This window comes from Anopheles darlingi, chromosome 2, assembly GCF_943734745.1.
Source record: "Anopheles darlingi chromosome 2, idAnoDarlMG_H_01, whole genome shotgun sequence".
Lineage (NCBI taxonomy): Eukaryota > Metazoa > Arthropoda > Insecta > Diptera > Culicidae > Anopheles > Anopheles darlingi.
Genome location: NC_064874.1, coordinates 7,825,753 through 7,847,214, shown reverse-complemented (window position 1 = coordinate 7,847,214; position 21,462 = coordinate 7,825,753). Strand labels below are relative to the sequence as shown.

General features: G+C 50.3%; 1 protein-coding gene across 1 annotated transcript in view; it reads left to right on the top strand.

Moving 5' to 3' along the window:
- Positions 1–21,462, top strand: part of LOC125951250 (uncharacterized) — a 110,539-nt gene that overhangs the window by 34,347 nt on the left and 54,730 nt on the right. Inside the window, exons 3-4 of the mRNA XM_049679948.1 lie at positions 3,327–3,508; positions 18,614–18,678. Of these exons, the coding sequence (XP_049535905.1) occupies positions 3,327–3,508; positions 18,614–18,678 (247 nt within the window). The remainder of the gene's footprint in view (positions 1–3,326; positions 3,509–18,613; positions 18,679–21,462) is intronic.

The window sequence follows — 21,462 nt, the reverse complement described above, 5'->3', positions numbered from 1 at the left end:
TTGCTTCCCTCTCTCTCTTTCTGGTTGAGCGTAATGTACATATACTGTACATGCTGGCTGGCTGGCTGGCTCATGGTGGTGGACCTGTTCGGATCTTAACTGATCGTAGAAGCGAAGAAGCGCGAAGCGGTGATCCTGGTCCTGGTTCGCCAACTAAAAGGGCCCCTTGAGGTTGCAGCGCCCTTCTCGGAAACCCTGTTTCCCCAAAAAGGGGACCGAAAGGAGGGAAAGAGATGAAGGGGGGGGGGGGATGCCTTCGATGAGCGCGCTTCGTCGTTGCGCTGACAAGCGACACCTAGCTAACAAATGGGTGAGGCCATGCTGGTTGACGCCACAACCACAACCAACCATCGACGACGACGCCATAGAACGACGACGACGCAGCGACAGCGGACGTCAGCGGTGTCGTGTTGAGTGGAAATTTATACAAATGTCACCGCAACAGTGGAGGCACTAGCCGGCTTATAGAGCTCTAGCCGGGACCATTGGCACGCATTGGCGCACAGAGCGCGCACCTCGATGCTTAATTTTCTCCAACTCCAACTTCAAATGTCGCTTTTCTTGCGATTCGTTCCGATGCGACGCCCTTTCGGTTGACGATTTTCTTCGCATTTCGCTTCGCTAAGGGAGAAGGAATGGAAGGTGGTTTTGGCGGGGGGGTTGCCTTTCACCGGGCGCGTGTTCAGGACGTGTCGATTGGTTGGTTGGTCGGTGAGCAAAGGGGGTGTGGTGCTGCTGGTGGTTCGAATGAGCGTTCGCAACGTCAAAGGCGACGATGCAGTAGTCCCAGTGCCTACTGGGATCTGGGATTTTGCTATTGAGATTTCCCTATCTTTTCTGCTGATAATGTTGATGAAAGGATGAAGGAGGAATTGAGCAATTGTCCATGAAACAAAGAAATAAATTTATCTTCAACTGTTTTTTAATTATCAGAAGCTTTCGCTTTAGTCATGGACAGTCTATATATGATCATTGAAATTAGATTCAATTTAGATTAGACATAAAAATTATTGCAATTCAAGATAAGACCTAAATTTTATTGCTTAGAATTATAGAAATACTGCAGTTTAATTGTTAATTTAATATTCATGTTTTTAAATATCTTTTTGGGGATTGTTAAACCATTGGTCCACTTGCATAGACTCCGCATATACAAACAATAGAAGCTAGAAAAACGGAAAAACAAAAACTTCGGGTTCATGGCTTTTACTCTGTCCGGCTAACGAGTCCCCTGTGCCTTCCCATTTCTTTCTCCATCTCTGCCTCTCTTTACCGCTTCGATTCGGTGCGATCTCGATCGCGGATTCATTTGTACGTTTGCGTGTAAAATCACGCGATATTTGTTACAATTTTAATGGCCGACGGACGAGGACGCGTTTTTCTTCCACCGACTCCGCTCGTCGCTTGCGCAGGAGCCGGCAGTAGAAGTCACTGAAGTCGGCGCGGTAGTGCGATGTTTGCAATCGGAAATCGCGGCCTCGGCCCGGCGGTCCGGTTGTTTTCACCTGGCCGTTTATTGCACGATTGTTTCACTTTTTGTTACCATTTGTTACTGTTATTAACCTGCACTGCGGCCGCTTTAGAGAGGCCGCTTAGAGCTTGGCAGAAGGTGAAGCTGCTGCTGTGTGGTCAAACCGATCACATCACGGCACCAAAACGGCATCGACATCTGTAAGTAAACGCACGCACAGACATACACAGACTCTCACCTGCAGAAAAGTGCTTAACAAATGTGTTCATTTATCTGATTGTATAATAAGTCTCATCTTTTCTTTCTTTCTTTCTCTCTCTCTCTCTCTCTCTCTCTCTCTCTCTTTCTCTATTTCTTAAACGCGCTCTCTCCGCATTTTACAAAACTGGCTCTTAGTATTCGCGTATTGTTATTTTCCGTTTAAGCTATTCGTTATTGTTGTTATTAGCTTTAGCCTTATTATTATGGCGTCCACCCCGGTCCACCCTCTTCGCCACCTCCTTCCAGTCAGCCGGCCAACCAACCATCCAGTGCGTGCCGAGGATGCATTTGGTGCATTTCGCGTTCGCATTCGCGTTTTGTGCCCGTGTTCTCGTTCGTCGTTCTTTTTTCTCGTTCGCTGCTCTGTTCTGTACCATCAAGCACCGGGGCACCGAACAGAGGAAAGAAGGGGTTTAGAGTTAAAATTTCCAGGGGGCACAAAAATTGGTTCACCTCTTTTCACGCCACCGCTGCTCGGTGATCCGGTTGCCGTCGGTCGGTCGCTTGGTGCAGGCAGAAGGGATCGTTGAGGCTGTTGTTGTTGCTGCTGCTGCAAACCGCGATCCCTTCTCGCGCTTGCTCGGTCGCGGGTCAATGCACAAGCGTGGGAAATATCGGAAATTTTGAAACGACCATCCGAAGGTCCGTTCGTGGCGTGTGCGTGTGGTTGCTGGATGTGCCGGATCGCTTGCATGCGCTTAGGTGATTTGCGCGGCGGGGCAAACCAAACGAACCTCGCACCCGGACCCGACTGGACTGGACTGGACTGGCCGGCCAGACGACAGTAATGACAATATGCCGTCCACCACGAGCCTCAACGCCGATCGTCTCTGCACGAAACCGGAGAGCTTCAGCGGAGGGCTTTTTTCGTTGCTCCATGATCTGAGGTCTGCTGTAAGTGGTCACTCATTTTCAGGCTAACACCACCACCACCACCACCACTAGCATCATCGGATATGCGAAGAGAGGCCACTCGCCAAAGGGCCTAAAAAGAGGGAGGAAAGTGTTTTCTTGTGATTATGAGCTGGTGGTTAGTCTGGATCAATATTTTCCACCCACAGCACTCGCTGTGCACCCTTTGTTTGAGGAGCAGGAAGTGACCTCGTCGACGTCGTCGTCGTCGCCGTCGCCGTCGATCGGCCATTTTATGGTGTCGGCCAATTTACTCCCTCATCCCCTCGAGGGCGTTGGGACATTGCGGCTTCACGCCATTAACGGTGCGGTCGCGGCACCTCATGGCACCTCACTCTTAAACAATCAATCAGCAAACACCACCACGAACGGACCCCCCTCCACCCCCCCCAGACCACTCGTCGAGGTCGCGGAGGGGTCCGGGTCCGGTACACCGCTCAGCTTGGCTTCGTTGTTTTGGTCGCATTTTCGCATTGTTTCCATGGTGAACAGCAGAACAGCACGAAGGACGATGACTGGAATCGAGATCAAGTAGTCATTGAAAGGAAGTTCGTTTTTTACGATTGAGGAGCTGTCACCGGATGCTGCCCGTCAGTGTGACGTAGTGAACTGACGAACGTAATCAAACAAAGCACTAATCCAAGCGTCCATTTTCTTCGTCCCGTTTTTTCTTCTCTTGCAGATTCGATGCAAACAAATCTACCAAAGGCGCGTCGAAGCTGCGGCGCGATCTCATCAACTCGGAGATCGCGAACCTGCGCGACCTGCTGCCGCTACCCCAGTCCACCCGGCAGCGGCTCTCCCAGCTGCAGCTGATGGCGCTGGTGTGCGTGTACGTGCGGAAAGCCAACTACTTTCAGCAAGGTAAGTAAGCAACAGAATTCGGTTTCGAAACCAACCAACCTTATCTTGGGCTGGGATCTGCCCTGCACGGGATAACCTTTCGCCACCGGCCGCTAGATCCATATCCCGGTTGGCCGGCCGGCATGTATCGCGTCCCGGATCCTTGCCTTACGATCGGGTGCCGCGGTGGAACCGAGGGCCGGCCCTTATTGAATATTTCATGTAATCAACTGACCAACTAGGTGATGAGCGATCACCGCTACCACCGCGTTTTTGATTATCCTCCAGGCCCGGTGCCGGATCCTTTACCGAATCTACCGGCTACCGGCTCCTGGAATTGGAATCTGGCTACTGTTCCGCCACGCAAAACCACACACACCATCGGTGATCGGTGGTCTGGGAAACCGGGGAAGGAGGTGATCGAAAAAGGAAAAGAATAAATAAATAAGTAATATTGAGGTCTCGGTTTCGCTCGCGATTGCTCGCGAAGGATCGATCGGGCTCGCTCGCAATCAGGTGAACATCCCAGACACGATCATTGCGAGCAGATAAAAATCCAATTTGCGGTGTTAAGTAAATTAGTTTTGGAAGCGATCCAGTGGCTGCCAATGTGGGATTCGCAATCGTCGATGAAATCGTGCTCCGGTTAGGTGCGAGGCGTGATAAGTTTAATGTTTTTTCGGAATGGAGGACCTCGGGAGCTACTGGATTTGAAAGCAGCAAAAGGGCTGTGCGGATATTCAAACCACACAACGCAGATGCAGGGATCTTGAAGGCCACTTCTATTCACCTGTAAGTCTTCTTGGATTTGTGAAGAAGATAAAAACTGCCCCATGCTGTTTCAGGACACAGCAAAACGGCTAATTGTTTTCAAAAAGTGCTTCTCAGATGCCAAAAAACAAATTAACTATAGAACCCAGTTTATGGTATTTTAAAGAACAATTTATTTTGAAAATACTATCGAGTGGGATCTTTAGTTTTGACAAAACGACCGTTTACACCTTAGTGACACCTATTCTAGGAAACTTTGTAGACCTTTGATGCGATATACCACGGAGTAACTTAATTCGAAAGGAGATAAGAGGCACTGTTAACCATCGCGCACAGAAGTCTTTCTTTGCCTGATCACCCCCACTTAGCGCGGCGTTTAACAATACTTTTCGCGCGGCGAAGACCACCCACGGACCACGCGCCAAAGGCAGGTAACTGGACACCGTGACCGCTGCTGCCGCTCTGCTTGCTCTTTCCCCATTTTCATTTTCGCAACATTTTATTCACAACGGCTATGGGATGGGTGCATCCATTAATCGAGGACTGACATCAGTGCGCCAGTCTCGCTTGATGGCGGAGGAGACTTGTATAGAATTGTATTTATCAAGTGAATTTGTGGTGTTTACGAAGAAGTTTTGTAAAAAACTTCTTCTAGTAGTTAAACGTGAGCATAATTGGGAGCTATTTTTGTGTTTTTAAATGGAACATATCGTTGTAAAACATAAGTTGAGTAACAGTTTGCCCTGTTGATGTCTTCAACAACCCAGAGAACATCATGATCACACTGAGCAAACAGTGTCAAGGGAGAGGTTGTTCATTTGTTGAATTATTTTATGGGATGTTATGGTTTTTCATGCGAACTCAGGTTCGCACAGCACCACGAGCATCTCGCCGCACGCGAAGAAAGTGGACGATCGTAAACGATAACAAGCCGGGCTGGCATGTCGGGCCGCCTGTGTTATTGCACTTCACCTTGGCCCCGGCCATGTTCGGCCAAGAAAATCATAAATCAATCCCGAGCCCGAGAGAGCCCCGGACGTCTTGGTGCAGCTGGTTTGGCCAAAACAACAAACCATAACCGGAGTGGAGGGTCCTAGGAGGAGGAGGGGGGTATGCAAACATTCGTTCGCACCATGAACCGGCGGTGCGCTTCAGAATCCGGGTGCGGGGAGGAGATACGGTGTTGCCATTGACTGACGTATTGACGCCTGACAGCGACAGTCGTCATGTGCCGTCATGAGGTTCGTGTGGTCTCTCTCTCTCGAGTCTGGTGGTCCTAACACCTAACCATTTCATCTCTGGCCTAACCTCAGGCTATCGAGGTTTGACCTTCGCCGCAATCGGAACACCAAAATGGGCAGCCATTGCTCCAGCGTCGTCCTCGTCTTCTGCTGCTGCCAACCCATTGTCAACCCGTAGGACAGAGGTGCGCGAGCTTACGCGAGGACCAAATTGGACCAAACACCCTACGCGGGTCGACTGTTCGCGGTTGCATGCTGTTTGACCGCAGAATTAGAGCAACCGGCCAGTGTGTGAGTGATTATTTCTAGAGCAAATGTCAACTGCGCTGGCCCGAATGTCGCCTCCCCGAAAAAAACTCCCTATTGTCCAACAATGGCGCCATTGGACCACCAGACCCTGCTGCCACTTCATCTGGTACGATCGGGCTAGTTGAGCTGGTGTGCTGGCACGCTGGTGTTTGGTTTGGACGTTTGAAACGCTTCGCTAAACAGTTACAGCGCCAAGACGCGTACAGACAGTCGGGCAGGCTAATTGTGAGCCTGCGAGGGAGTGGCCGCAGCCTTTTGACAATCCGTCAAAAAATTATTGAAAACGTCAATACCTTGACCATCGCTAGGGGTTCGTACGAAGGTGGATGACTTAATTGAAGGGTGGATGGAGACGGACAGTGCCGTGCTTCAAAGGCAATATTTCCGTTCAATTGCGATGCCTTCGGTGGCGCTAGTCAATGTTGTTGATTGAAATTTGTGTTCTTTACCTCCTGTGACGTGTTTGAACGTTGTTCAAACCAATATTGACTACCGCGAATGACAAACAGTGGACATAGAGGCATGAAAAACATGCATTCTCCCTCGTTGTAGTATGTCTCAATCGGTTATCAAAATAACGGAACAGATAACAGATGAAAGACAGCCCTTTTGCTCAGTAATTCCCCTTTGCAAAGAGGTTATGAGTTGAGTAAAGCTAATACGGAATGACAAGAGGAAGAATTGATTTAATGAAATGGTGCAGATAATCGAAATAGATCCGCATGATGATCTCCAAATTTTTTCAAGTCGTATAGCACACGGAATGTATTCGATTATGAGAGGCCAGCATTTGTTTCCCAAGATTTCCTCCACAAGTCTGACATTCCATTGGCACGTGTGCTCTTCGGAACTGTCGAGAATTAGTGGGAATAAAAAACGAAACAAAAGACACACACACACACACACACACACACACACACATACAGAGATATTGCCCCCTTGGTTAAACGTGTTCCTTCAGAAGCGCCTCCAGCGCAGAAAAAAAAACAGAGAGATGGTCCTCGGTTAAATGAATCGCATTCCGCTGCTTCGCATTGCTTCGAGCATGACGGCCGAGTCGTCGAGTTCCCCAAGTGCCAAGGCTTGTGCTTCGATCGGTCTCCAATTGGGATCCTCGATGCGCGGGGTGTTGCTGCTGACTTCTGTCAATTTAATTTTATTTCGACTCCATTGCGTCCATTGCTGGTCCCGTTGAGCGAAAAAAAGATGGTCAGAAGCAGCAGCAGCAGTACTCCAAGTTCAAGTCCAGGTCTCTTCCACAGTTCATCTTCTCCTCCAAAAAGGGGATTGAGAGAAAGAAGGTAAAGGATGATGATAATTGAAATAAAATAAATCGAACGATTCGCCTGGACTCCCTGGGCAGGGGCTAAACCTTGAGGTGGGGGGAGGGCCGGTGCCGAGCGAAATCAATTCGTCATTCGTCGGTGGGGGCCACGGTCCGGATTCCACATTCGTGTCGGTTGTCGCCTGGCGCACGTCTTTCGCCGCTACCTGGAACGTGGCCTTTTCGATTCGCTCTTCTCCCCCTCGCTTCTCGGTTCCTCTTTCGCAGGGCAAATGAAAGCGGAGGGAGGGATGGCAATGCAGAAGAAACCCGAGAGGTGTGTGTGTGTGTGTGTGGAAAAAGCGCTAGAAATTTTAATTGCGTAAAACGAGGCGAAAATGAGCTGCAAACAATGAGCGAGCCGTTTAGGCTGATTGCTCGGCTGTGGTCTCGGTCAATTATGCCGGACGAAAGCGAACGAAAGCAAGCAGGCGAAGAAGGGCCGCTCCTCTCCTCTCGGCACGTGTCATAACGTGACATGCTGCAGCAATGTCGCCGCCGTCGTCGTCGTCGTTGTCGCTACGGACGACAATTTACACGCTCTACACGTTGGTGCATCTTTTGCGTGCCAGTAATTGGCGGCCACCGGACCGGAGATTGGACCGTGGAGTGTGACCGACGACCTTGGAGATAATGTGATGTTACACTCAGTTCCGGAAGCATACATTTGCATCCACTTAGTCACGGGTGCCTTTGCCTTTTTTCCCTATTCTGTGTTTACACCACGAGAGTTGAAATGACAGCCATCTTTAGTTGATCTGTGGTTATGCATCCGCATGGGTTTGTTGAATTGAAAAATTGTTTTTTTCATTAAATGAGGATCAAAGGAGGCACTTACATCGCTGCAGAACCTCTTCTGCTCTGCCAGCAAACATAACGACTCGTCTGACGTGAGACTACGTTGTGTAATCTCATCTTAAGCAATTGTCACCCTGATGCGATCCTGCTGCGATACTGTGCTGCGCCATTTGGAGACATAAACATGATCGCGCTCGCAAAGAAGGCGAGGTACGGATCAACGGATAGGTGGTAGAGATCGTCGTCGCGATCGTTCTGCCTTAATAATGGTGTAGCCCCCCTTTCCAATTTAATAAACATGTCCATGTCCCATCGGGCCGCACCGTGGGATCTTGGGATGCGACGGAACAAAGGGAACCAATCGAGTCGAGCCTCCATTCCGCAGTCACCAGGTGACTGCCAACGGAACCATGTTCCGTACGCCTACATGCGCGAGAGATGCTATTGCTGCTGCTGCTGCGAACGACATCGATTCAATTCCGCTTGATCGCGCTCGCAGATGTAATTGATGCTCCTTCACCTTTTCGGCCCAGCCGAGCGATGGCCCAAGGACGTGTGCTGGGGGGACCTAAGGGCACACCTGTCATTGTGCCTTGAGGAGTGCCTTACAGCTCATCAACACGGCACTGTTTGTTCTATCCGAAAACCCATCAAACATCGTTCTTGGGACACATCGCTATAGAACTGTTTATAAAATCGAATTGTGCATGTTCGTCACAACATTCCACTGTCTCGGTGTTCCACGGCGGCGTACCGAGTGCGTGGTGCGTCACAAGATGTTGGATTAATAAGCGTACCGGGCACGTACCGCCCGGTTGGTCGGGTGGCCAACATCACAACACTCCAGGACGTCCATTGAAATCAAAACAATCGACAAAGATGATGCATTCGCGATGTGCGTGCGTGGATGCTAAAGGTAACGAGATCGCATCGCAGCAGATCGGACGATGCGTTCGCGTCCGCTGGGAATCGGTCTCGGTGCACACACACACATCCACTCGGCATGTAGTGCCAAGTCCGCCAAACCGACTTGAGGACGCACTCTTCGTGGTTGGTCCTACGACGAGTATACCCTATCTAACATCTCTCGAGAGATGAATGTTACGGATGGAAGGTACACAAACACATTTACACACACTCGCATGTGTATCCGTCATCTAGGATGGCGAAAGCATCTGTCCTCGACCTCCTCGCGATGGCAATTCGCAACAAACTAGTCAAAGGCAGCAGTAACAACAACACCACAACACAAGTACCGCGTCGGAGGAACTAAAGCCGCGGTAAAGGCGCCTTAGCCATTCGAGGAGGTCCACCTCCGCTGGGATTTGCCTTTGGGACTATGGCTTGAGTCGTCGGACGCCAAGCACGTGTGTGGCATGTGTGAGGTCTGTAGGACTTGGGGTGGCGATGAACGATGAGCGATATCTCTGGGCGTAGCAGCTCCGGTGCTCGGATGCAATTGTCAAAGAACCGACCGACCGACCGGCACCGGTTAAGGGCTCTTCCGGTTTCGAGTGGTTCCTACACGGTCCTTGGTGCGATCGCGAGAGGGCTGCTTCTCGTAAGCACATCACGTTCCCTCTCCTGGAGTGCCGCTGCGGTCGCTGCGTTCGCGTAACTGATCCACGACCGAACAGCGAGACCGGAGAAAGTTCCCGTTAGATGTCGCTACCGGTCGGTTTAGCCCTTTTTTCTTTGTATATGTCCGTGTGTGTGTGCTCGTCTTCCAATTAATTAGGCGGCTAATTGTGTGCGCGCCCTGCCGTGGCGGTTGCGGCACGATCTGTCGCGGTCCCGGTCGCGGTGGTTTGGTGGGACGTCCGCACCACCTTCTCCTATTTCCGGCTCATCATCATCACCGTCATCACCGTGATCATCATCACCTAAACGGTCGCGGTCGGTGGTTTGGGGTTCAGCTTTTAATTGGAAAATGTTCCAACTAATAAACGCGACAAATCGGAACAAACGATTCGCCGCGCTTGCCGCGATCGCGCGCTCGCGTTGACCGTGCACGTGCGTGTGTGACGGGGATAGGGGGGCAGGAGGAAGAGGAGGATCGATGATGCGTACGCCGTCGTCGTGGTTCTTTGCTACGGTAGTTGTTCTCCCGTTGGTAACCGTTTAAGTAGTCGACGACTCATCTTCTTTTGATTTTGCTGCAGGAGACCGCACCTCCCCGGCAAGGCCGGCAAGATCGTCATGCAGCGGTGCGATCTATTTGAGCTGTTTGACCTCAATGCCTGTGAGGCGACGAACCCGAAAGAGGTTCGAGGTGAACGATAAGAGTGTCAGGATAACAAGCTGTAATTAATGATGTGATGTGTTTTGCGGAGTATGTTGTGTTATCAGTCCAAGATTAAAACATTCTAAGGTTAATTATTTTTTAAATTTGTTTTCGCAAAAAAAAAATCACGAAAATTGTATTCATAATTTGGATCAATCGAAGCAAAACTGACAAAGATGCGGTCGTTTGAAGAACCACGCCTCATACAGTGCTTAGAGATTCCCGTACTTTTGAAGCGAGTTTCCCAAAAACCATTATTTTCAAAGTCGGTGTCTATTATTGTCTAAACATTTCTGGACCAATCTTTTGGAAAATTTGAACAATTTATATGCAATTCACCTTTAAGGCATTCTTACGATCCTTTTATACATTTTTGAGGGTTTTTTAAATGTAGTTTTAGTAATAACACTAATTTTTATAAAGCAAATCTTGAAGACCATCTATTTTTCAAATGCAAAGACATAAAGCTTTTTACTTCATAAAAAAATCTCCAAAGAAGCTTTTCTTTGACTTCTTTCAAATTTACCATAGTCCCTATTCAATATAATCCACCACACCTTTTAATAATAGATTGATTTAAAATGTAGCGTCCCATAATCCACTCTTCTTAGTTTCATCTCCAGCTCGTTCGCTCGTTCTCCCCCAAACCAAACACCAACCGCCATGATGGACCAACATCGCTCGCATACCGTTCTGGTGTGTTATTCACATCGCACGCCGCCGTTCACGGGCCGATCAGCTTCGACCCATTTTGTCCGCATTTTTGTTCCCAAAATCTCTCTTCTTATCGTTTCGCCGGCGCAACATTCCAACCCATAACTCCCATGCCAATCATCGGAATGGTGCGATGCGATGCGATGCGATGCGAGAGAGATACCATTCTTCCCCGTCAAGACACTCCTTCTTCCCCCCCGAGGGTCCGACGAAGAGTGCAGAAATCAATTAATCGCTCGTTCGGTCGCGCGCGTGGTGCAGTAACAGTGGCGGCAGCAGGAGTAGCAGTAGCAACCGTACACCGTACTTCACCGAACCAATCCGTAACTAATTTATCAATTTACATACACCACCACCACCAGCACCAGCACCACAGGGGGGGTACACCACCGGTGACCGTGGCCTTGGGTTTACTATTTTACTCCCCGAAAGACGAGAACCTATCTAGAGTGATGAGTAATCAATAAACCTCCAGCAAACCCGGGGTCCGGGAAGCGTTTTCGAGACAGAAAAGCATCCACAACGCACGCAAACGCTTGAAGTTGAATCGTCATCGAAAATAATCAATAGATACCTTCCTCGAGGCAACTGCCAGGCATCGGAAGAAGACAGAACGCGGGATGCCCCTTGCGTTGCGTTGTTTGAAGTAGGGATCGATTTCGATCGCTTCGCCCGAGACCGAAGTCAAGGCGAACCTGTTGCGATCGTCCGGAGCATAGCGATCGATCGGTGACGTGCCGACCTCGAACACTCGAATAGAGTCGGAGGATGTTTTCGTTTCGCCGCATTAGCCGCCTGCCCTCCCTCCTGGTCGTTGGCTACGATGTGACCCGCATTTCGGTTGGTCACTTTCGGGACTCCCGTTCCCCACCCCCCGCCGGGATAACGCTAACTAGAACGATTAACCAGCGGAACGAAATTATTAAAGCAAACTGCTTCGTGTGTGTGAGAGAGTAGCGTCGTAACGGGAAGAAACTGAGTGATAGACAGTGTGTGTACGAGGGAGAGAGAGAATCATCCTCTAAGGGGTCTGAATGCCTATTCTTTCGATGACCTGAAAGGACCCCGCGGCAAGTGCGACGAATTTGTCGTTTCGTCGTCCATCATGTTCAGATCCCGCGTCGTCTGGCAGTAGCATCGGCAGGCTCACTGCTCTATGCTCTATGCCCGATACGATCGCGATTGTTCCCTTCCGATCGATGCAGAGCATGCAGAGGAAGAGTTTCGCTTTCAATTCCCCTGGACAGCGATCGATAGCGACTGCGGTTCAACCTGCCGTGAGTTTTGTTGTCCTCATAATTGAATCCATTCTATCGCTTCGGGCTTTGAAAAGCCTACTCCCCGGTTCGTCCTCGCGTTGTTCACTAATAAAGCGTTAAATAAACTCCCCTCGAGGGCGAAGCGGAATGCATTCGAAACAAGATCGATCGATCGGTCGTTTGTCAATCTGTGAGAACCATTAGTGCTCCGACGACACTGGAATCCGATTCCCCCTGAATGGCATCTCGAAAGACTGAGATCTAGGGAGATCTGCAACGTTTTTTCTGGAACGTTTTTTACTGATCAAACTTTAATTTGTTCTCGCTTGGAATCGATCGAGAAACTTTGAAAATAATTGATTAACATTACCGAAAAGTCCGAGATCGAACGGTGCGGCTCAAGAGGCTTTAAAACGAGGACGCCGCCGCCGCCGCAGCAGCAGCAGAATGAAAATCGAACCAATTCCTTCCCGAGGTCGACGATCATCAGACCTGCGCACCTGTGAGATCATCAATCATCAATCGTTGGAACTGAGCGGTCGTTCGCTCGCTCTAGGAGCTTCCAAACATTGTAAGCCGTGTTTCATATTGACAGGTTGCTGTCCGGCGTGTAAATGCCTGAATTATGAGCCCACGCTCTCTATGAGTCGCAGACTCCGACTGCGAGTCCCGAAGGGCACTCGATCGCGGCACTGAAACAATCCGCAGCAACAAGCAGGGAAGTTGGCTTCGTGCACATTAATTGTGGCTACGGCCATCCAAGCTCAGCAAAGCGCCCAAGATCCTTGATCGCAGTGACATTAGACTGTTGTTAGTAACAGGGGCAACGGGACGGGATCCGTGTGCCCAACGTGGTGGGTATGTTAAGTGACGAACCGGCGGTTAGGACCACACCCAGCTACATGTACCAATAGGGCACCACACGAACAAGGCCAGTTATCGTCGCCAGTGTCTCCGCTACTAGAAAACGAGCGCACGATTCACGATTCTGTCATAAGACCCCCCCTCCGGCCTCTGCAGCATTATGCACCGCGAGCTGGCGAGCAGAAATCGCCCGAGGCTATCGTCATCCTATCGGACGGTGCCGGCAGCATACCAGACCCGGACCATCGACCACACCGCTCGCGCTTAATGCTCGCTGACGGCGAAATGGGAATTGATTTTGTTCTAATCCACAGCCAGCCAGCCATCCATCTGGACACTCCATTCACCTCGCGCTTCATCGCCACCTCGACAAGAGGACGTGGATCATTTAATTAAAATTAAACGATCTTTAAAACTGCGTCTGTCAAGCGGCCAGTCAGCCAACCAGCTAGCTAGCCAGCCTGCCCGGTGATGGAGAATGTCAACACAAATGAGCAGACATGAGCTTCATTACGCTGCCAGCTGCCATGACATGCATGATCATGGTTTGCTGCTAGCACACGCACACACACACACGCGCGGTGCGCACTGTCATTCGTGATTAAATGCAACGCAGCAGCATTCCGGGCGTTCAGGTGATTACGAATCGATCGTTACCCACTTTACTATCCAGTTGATGATCGAGTCTGTGGTGTTTGTATTGCGAAGTGATGGTTTCAATTTTGTGGTGAGCATTGCTTTGCCATCGCTAGCAAATCGTTTTAACACCTTTACGAATTCCGTTTCATGCTTAGACATCGCTTAAATGGTCTTGCAAAACATACTGGAATCCATTTTCCATCCAACATTACAATTGATTGGCTCACATATGATGTTGGTTTTATCAAATTAGAGCGTGGAATGGCATGATCATCTCAATAAAGTCTGCCTACCCTTAAAAGGCACCCCACAGACGCACACACAATGGTACTGGTGCTGACAAATGGAGTGCGCCTTACGTGCGCACGGAATGGCAAATAAATTCAATTAAAAATTCATTCACTCACTCAATCCGATGTGAATGAGAAGAACCCACCACGCGGTGACTCAGGAATCGCCCGTCGCGAGCGATTGGCCGACCTCGGCAGCGATCGCGCGATCGCGATGGATTATTTTCTCACGCTATAAATGGCGGTCCTTCCTCGTTCGTTCCGTGGGCTCGCCAAAAAAAAAAAAAACAACTTGCTTGTAAATGTTGTGCGTTGTTTGTGTTGCAGCGTTTGATCACTCTAACAAGCCCCCAGCCACCACCACCATCTCGTGTGCTCCCGTAACGAAGGTCCTGCTGCTGAATGCGGATGCCCTCCCTAGTCGGTCACCCTAGCATCGAATGTAGCTTCGATCTCGGGTTCGGGTTGTGCCTCTTTCACACCCAATCGACCATAACTTAGCCCCCGGCTAAAGGGGTGGTGTTTGCGCACTCTCGTGTACGAGGGTGCCAGAAGTCACACCCCAGGACTTGATCACCAGGACGGGAGTAGCAGCAGCAGCAGCAGCAACACCTACTTCTAATCTTTTTTTTCTCTCTTCCGCCGTACAACGATCCGAGTGAGTGTGAGCTAAACACCGGTTTTACCGCTTCAAATTGCTCATTTACAGTGCCTCCCGGTGGCCTGGACCGCGCTGCCTGGTGCGAGGTGCGGTAGTTTCTATTCAATATTTGTTCAACATTTATTTATATTCCCATTTTTAGCGATCGCCACCGACAGCCAGCCAGCCAGCCAGCTAGCTAGCCGGCCATTTAATTCAACCCTAGGGTTCCCGGGGCGCACTCGCGCTGAATTACTATCATCGCACGTCGCACGGCGCGCGAACGACAAAAGGCCGCGTGTTCGGTGTTCATACGAAAGACTTGCGCTGCAGCACAAGCGACGAACTTACCTTCAGCGAAGCGAAGAGGGAATGGAAAGGGCTTCGAGGTGGCGGTGCGCGGTTTGCGGAATTGATTTTCTAGCACCGGGACCGGGAGCCTCTATCTAGGGCTATCGTTGAGATGCTGTCCTGCATTCGATAGGGCTATTGGCTCGGGGATAATAATAATGGTGTAAGCACTTAATGGCTGTCCGGATCCCAGGGGACCGGGACCGAGGTCCGAGGTCCGAGGGCGTTGCATTCGACGCGTTTGAGCAATGCTAATATGTGACGCGCGCGAACGCGCATTACGCCCCGCACATGTTAAAGGTAATGCCGGTTGACACATAATTCTGTCAAGCAGAGAAACTGTCCGCACTGCCGAGACTCGCAGCTGGTCCCGGGGTCGGGAAAGTCGAGAAGAAGGAGAAAAACAGAAAACGGGCACAACTCATCATCATCTCACACTCACGGCTCTCGGTTGATCCGTTGATCTTTTTTGACGGGTTACGCCCGCCAAGCGCCACAAAATGCTGTGGTTCGGATTTTACTTCCCTTTAAATGATCACCTCCTCAAACTCATACTCATTATCAGGGAGGATACAGAAAAAAGAAGAAGAAGGAGGTGCCCTTTTGTGTGAGCAAACAGTTTTGGTGCTCGCGGGTACCGCCCAGTCGGCTGGAGGGAGGAAGGAAGAAAGAAAGAAGATGCCGGTTCATTAATTGCTCCGGTCCGATCTCTCGCATCTTTTGAGGGGTGGTTTTTGGGGGGTGATTTTCACCTTCGCGAGAGGCCAAACGACCAAATGGACGCGCCCTCTCACCACTCATCATCACGGAAACTCACTTCGGGCTTCGGCGAGTTGCTGGAGGAACATTACTAAACGCAAACCTCGCGAAGGCGCCGCAAATGACCGATTGGAGTATCGCGCATTGTTGTGCCTCAAGCTAGCTCTAGGAAAGAGGGAAGAGAGATATGAAGAGAAAGAGAGAGAGGAAACTGGGGCAGGAATCAATTAGTCAAATGCTTAACTATATTTATTAAACAGATGATGTGCCGAGTTGATGATCACTGGAGTGCGCGGGCGCACGTCCTCATACACACACACACACACAGGCGCGCGGCCACGGACAGTCGTCACTCCAGATCGCGGGTTCCCTTGTGGTTGGCTCATTTGTTGTTTTGTGAGGGAATGGCCCCCGGGAAGGGGGGATGGCGAGGTTCGGGACCAGGCAATTAGCAACCAGCGCTTTTCCACCGCATGGTCATGGCCAGCCAGCCAGCCACCCACCAGCGTCGTCAGAGCGTTGAATTAATCGGTACTGACCCCGGGCAGGACGGAGGAACGGTCGGACTTCCGCGGGCGATGCTGATATGCTTCATTTATCACCCCGCATCTCCACTCCTAGAGGGACAGAGAGAGAGAGAGAGAGACTCGTAGCCAGCAAGATCACCAGACCGCCCTTAGTTTCGTGAGATTTCGCTCAGATCATTTATCTTGAGCCCGATATTGAATCACGCAGCTTGCGGCTGGATTTCCACTCTAGATCTGTTGGGAAGCGTTCGTCGATTAAGTACCACGATCCTGAGCATAGTGTCCGTGTGAGGTGCTTAGTGAGCATCAACAGCACTTGCTCGATTGAAAGAGAGAGAGAGAGCGAAATTAATGCTGCATCGTAAAATTCTATCAAAACATTGATCTTTGCCGGGAAAAACCTCATGATCGCCTTCAGGATCCGTCATGATCCTTACAATCAACCGACAACACACACTTGCGACGCCATATTGTTTTGGCGATCACCTTTCAGCACTCCACTCCAGTGCGACCAGCAGCTTGTCATCGATGTACACAAGCCACCCACTTCTTCGCTGCTCGATTATGACAGTTTAGCTGCTGTCGCTGCTGCTGTTGCTGTTGCGTATATCCCACCTATTGGTGCTACGTCCAACGTCATCGTCATCTCATCGTGAATCCGTACCGATCGTGTTCTTCGCTTCCTTCTGCTTCTTCTGGAAGCCACACCTTTACACGACGCCACGGCCTGCTGTGGTAGCCAATAGAACTGTCAAACGCGACATTACCACAAAACGTCAACTGTCACACGATTACAAGCAATCGAGGCAGGCGATGGGGCGAGCAAAAGGGCGCAACCATTAACGTTGGCAATGGTGTGGTCGCTCATCAATTAAAGAGGCTCGCCAACTTCCAATCCAACTCCGAAAAGCGGTACCTGGTACCGCTCCTGGAGCATGGAGGTTTGATGTTTGTTCGCATACAGAAGGACCCAGGCATCTCGCTCACTTCGCTAAAAGGCCAATCAATGAAGCTGACAGCTAACAATTACCACGCCAGCCAACCAGCCAGCACGCCAAGCCAGCCGCCATGTCAGCCGTGTGCTACCAGCATGTGGCAGTGGCCATAACCACCTCACCCACAGACAGACGACGTTCGACTCAGTTCAGCTCGCGTAACGCGTTTGCGTGGGTTGCACCGGTATGCCGGGGATCTTGATGGCTTTTACTCGCGGCAGGAACTCGCGGCGTCGCAGACTGGCGCAGTCTCTGGGTCGGGGTCTCCCGGGGGGTGTTTCACAGCCCAGCCGAGATGTCGATATCGATCAGCACCTGCCGAATTATGAGTTGCGAAGCCTCCTGAGGGGCGCGTCAAGTGTTTTGCCAGGTACTTTGTGATGCAGTCGTCGGATGCGAAGCATGTGGGATGAGTTTGCAGATCGGCGCAGTTGGAGATCGCAACCTGACGATCGTGCTTTCGCTCACTTGGGTAAAATGTTGCAAATGGTGTTAAGCTGCACGGCCTCGATGGCAACTCTATGTTAAGAACTGTCAAAACGCAAGGTTTAGACGATAGAAACTTTCTTTACGATCGAAGTAGATAGACTTTGCGATAATTCTGTAAAGAACTGTTCTGTCGCTTAGTTAACAAGTGTTTGAAAGCTACAAAACAAAGCTGCTATCGTGCGTCTAAAATAAAGTTACGCAAATCGGCAAAAGAAACTTTCTTAACTATGAAAGTGACGATCTACGCTAGATATTTTCCTTTAATATTCTGTTAATTTATCGAACCTTTGCCACAACACACACTCAAACTTAACCTCAACATGCTGCACATGGCCTGGGGTGTACTGGACAGTTCGCGCAACCATCATGCCACCCACCGCGCAGCAGATCAATTCGCTACGGTGCACACCCCCGTACGGTGCATCATAAAGCCCGCTTGCACTTCAGATGGTCCACGGTATCTTGATTCGAACGGCTAAGTAAACAAACCACACCACACCGGCCCGATGCCCGCCAGCCACACACTTTCATGCCATGATTATTGATCGCACAGTTGGATAACGCGCTCGCCGCTCAACATATCGTTTGTCTGGTTGCCCTTTACACCTTCTCCCTTTTTTTTGCTTCGATTCGTCACAGAAAGGGAGAGAGAGAGAGAAAGAGACAGAGAGTGAAGCGAGTGTCCTGTAGTTTCTTCGGTGAAAGTACATTTGACGAGTGTTTTTCTCGCTATTTTGATGACAGGAGTCTTGGAATCTTGAGGTGCAACTTACGAAGAAGCTTCGCAGTTACTTCTAGATTCTCGATCATGCGTAAACGTCACACTAACGTTTCCACCTTCTTCGTTTCTTCTTCTTCGTTTTCTTCCGCAGTGTTTAAGCGCAGCATCGACATAGGCCTTCACTCGGCACCGACACCAAATATAGGATTTTCGAAGGTGAGTATCCAACTCCAACGCAATCATACAAAGTCACTCCGCAGCTGCATCTGCGATTATGCAGAGGCATGCAAGGGGCATGCAAGGGACGTGGGGCGTGCTACACCACGCTAATTGCAGTGGGATCCCGGTGTGCGCCTTCGATTAATTAGCGATTCACGCACGCCACACTTTCTGTGGGAACACTTTCATCGCGGAAGAGGGCGTCGTGCAACGGATCCGATCCAAATCGATCTCAATAGCGCGCCGTTTTTGCGTCCATTCACTCGAGTAGTGTCCATTCATCCCTCTGTTGCTGCTGCTGCTGCGACTCCCTTGTGGGCCTCTGGTTGCCGACAGCTTGCGGAATCGAAATCCATTTCAAAGGCCTTCTCCATTGCCCCGGCGAGTCGGCGAGTGCGACTCCGACGTCCCGCTCTAGTCGTCGGCAATTAACTGTTTGTTGCGTCGACCAAGGGACGTGCGTGAGCGTGTGCGTGCGTGTGTGTGTGCACGTTGGCTAGTGGATTTCGCTTTCCAGCCGGCGCAAAAGGCGCAAAGTAGAACTCTCGATGAATTATAATTATAATTGATCGATTTTAGTGCGCCACGATGATGGGCCGGACGGACGGAAGATGTTCATCCGCCATTCCACACAACTCCCACCACCACCGCCACTGCTGCTGATGATATGTTTTCCCTCTCTCTCCCTCTCTGTGTCGATGGGAAAAGTAGTTTCCCATATGTGAGTGTTTGTGTTTGGGCGCAGAGTCTGCGGACTCCCTCCTGACAGCACCGTCGACGACCGAAGAATCCAAAACGTGACATGCTGCTGATTGGCCGGGGTAGTTTTCGGGGCTGAGAACCGCTGCGCGACTCCCAGTGCGATGACGGAGCGACGTGGGTACGTACGGGGTACTGGGAAATCTGGAGCAAAAGCGTTCCGGGTGGAGCGTTGTGAAGCTCGTTAGACTAGGCTGGACTAGGCGCTGGTGGGTGTTTCTCCCGTCCTGACGTCATGTAGCGGTGGGAAGCATTGGCTGGCGCTGGTAGGTCTCCTGGGCTGGGCTGACTAGCTAGTTGGCCGCTCGCTGCGCCCGCGATCCATCCCGCTGCGATGTTCATTGATTTGTCATTCATCGTTCAGCGGGCGAGCGTGTGAAGGCTCGAAACTGTGGATGTGCCCGCTGACTGGTGAACATAGACTCCGATGTCTGCAGCAGCAGCAACAGCGGCGGTAGTGTTGCAACCAGACCGCGAACGCGCGCGCGCGATGTGTTTGGATCTTTATTTACATTTGATGAATGCGTCGCTGGCAGGAGCGTGCTGTTTGTGGGAATGATGGGATTCGCGGCAAGGTGATGGAACTGTGCAAACACTAGAGGAGCTGTACGAATGTCTTGTAAATTGATGAAGGTTTTCAATAGTAAATTTTGAAATCTATTAATTTTTAAAAGACTTTATTTCCTGTTTAATGCAGGGTAATTTCTTTTTAACTTTCTGGCGAACTCTTTACAAACTGTTGCGATGATTCGTCTCAACAAGCAAATCGGTTGGAATCGGTTGATAAAATGTGGAGAAAGATAACGAAAGTATTTGCTGTAACAAATCAATCGGCTTACTTTCTTTGTAATGACATTAATAAAAGATGCTCCTTTTAAGTCAGAAGAAGTAGGTTGTATATAGGGCGCCGGGCGGAGTGTTTGCCTTTTGTCAGTCTACTAGATCAGCTATAGTTAGCCTGCTAATCAAAAAGTAACAGCGAAGCTGAAGAACTTCATTTTTTGTCATTTGCATCACTATCGGAAGCGGATGTTGTTGGTTTGTGTGAGAATTTGTAATGATTTTGGCAGAATTTATTGCTTTTCTATCAAAAGCACATTATTTGCAGTTTTAAATCAGTTGCAGTGCACACTAGTTGCAATAAGATAACTTCATCTTGTCAACACGACAGACAACAATGCAGACAAGAGTCTCAAAAACTATTCCTCGACGGATCTTTAGACGCAAACGATCCAATACTCCAAGCGAGACTTATTAATGCCCCAGGGGGCGAAGGATTGACGTCGGTTGGATGTTGTCTAACAATTAGATCACCCATTTTCGAACCGTCATCCGCCCATCCTCTCCCTTACGCGCGTGCTTTCGTCATCAAAGTGCAAAATGATTGATTTCTCATTCCATTTCCCTTCCATTTCCCCGGAGCCCCTTTCGTAGCCAGACCGCTGGAACCAACAGACAGCAACACCGCTACCAAACAGGCGCGGCGCAGAGGGAGGCGCGGAGGGGGGAGGGGCTCCAATTCCATTTAACCCAAAACACCCCGCGACCCGCGATCACACAGACCACACCGCCGGGAACGGTGATTTATGGCGAGCTCATTTATGGACGCACTTTTGCGCTCGCTCGTTGGATCGCTCGTCGTCTAAGCCGAGAGTGCGGAGCGAAAATGGCACGGAAGGGGGAGTGACACCGCGGTGCGTGAAGGTAAATAAAAAGACTCGGCAGCCAAACCCGCTCCGTCGCTCATCCTCCTTTGGGTTCACTTTCACAAAATCTTGGACTCAACTTGGAGGTCTGGACCGCTTTGGAGCTTTTGCTGGACGCTTCGCGCACACGCCAGCATATGCTGAAAGGCCGAGAGCATCGCATCCTGGCACTTTAAAGCTTAATTTTGTTTGTTTTCACTTTGACCTCTTCCTCCTCCTGTGGCGTCTTCTCTTTTCTCCCCCCCGGGAAGGGATATCATTTCCGTGCTGCCAAGACGCCAAGACGACGGAATCGACTCGACATCCGAGACAGTGA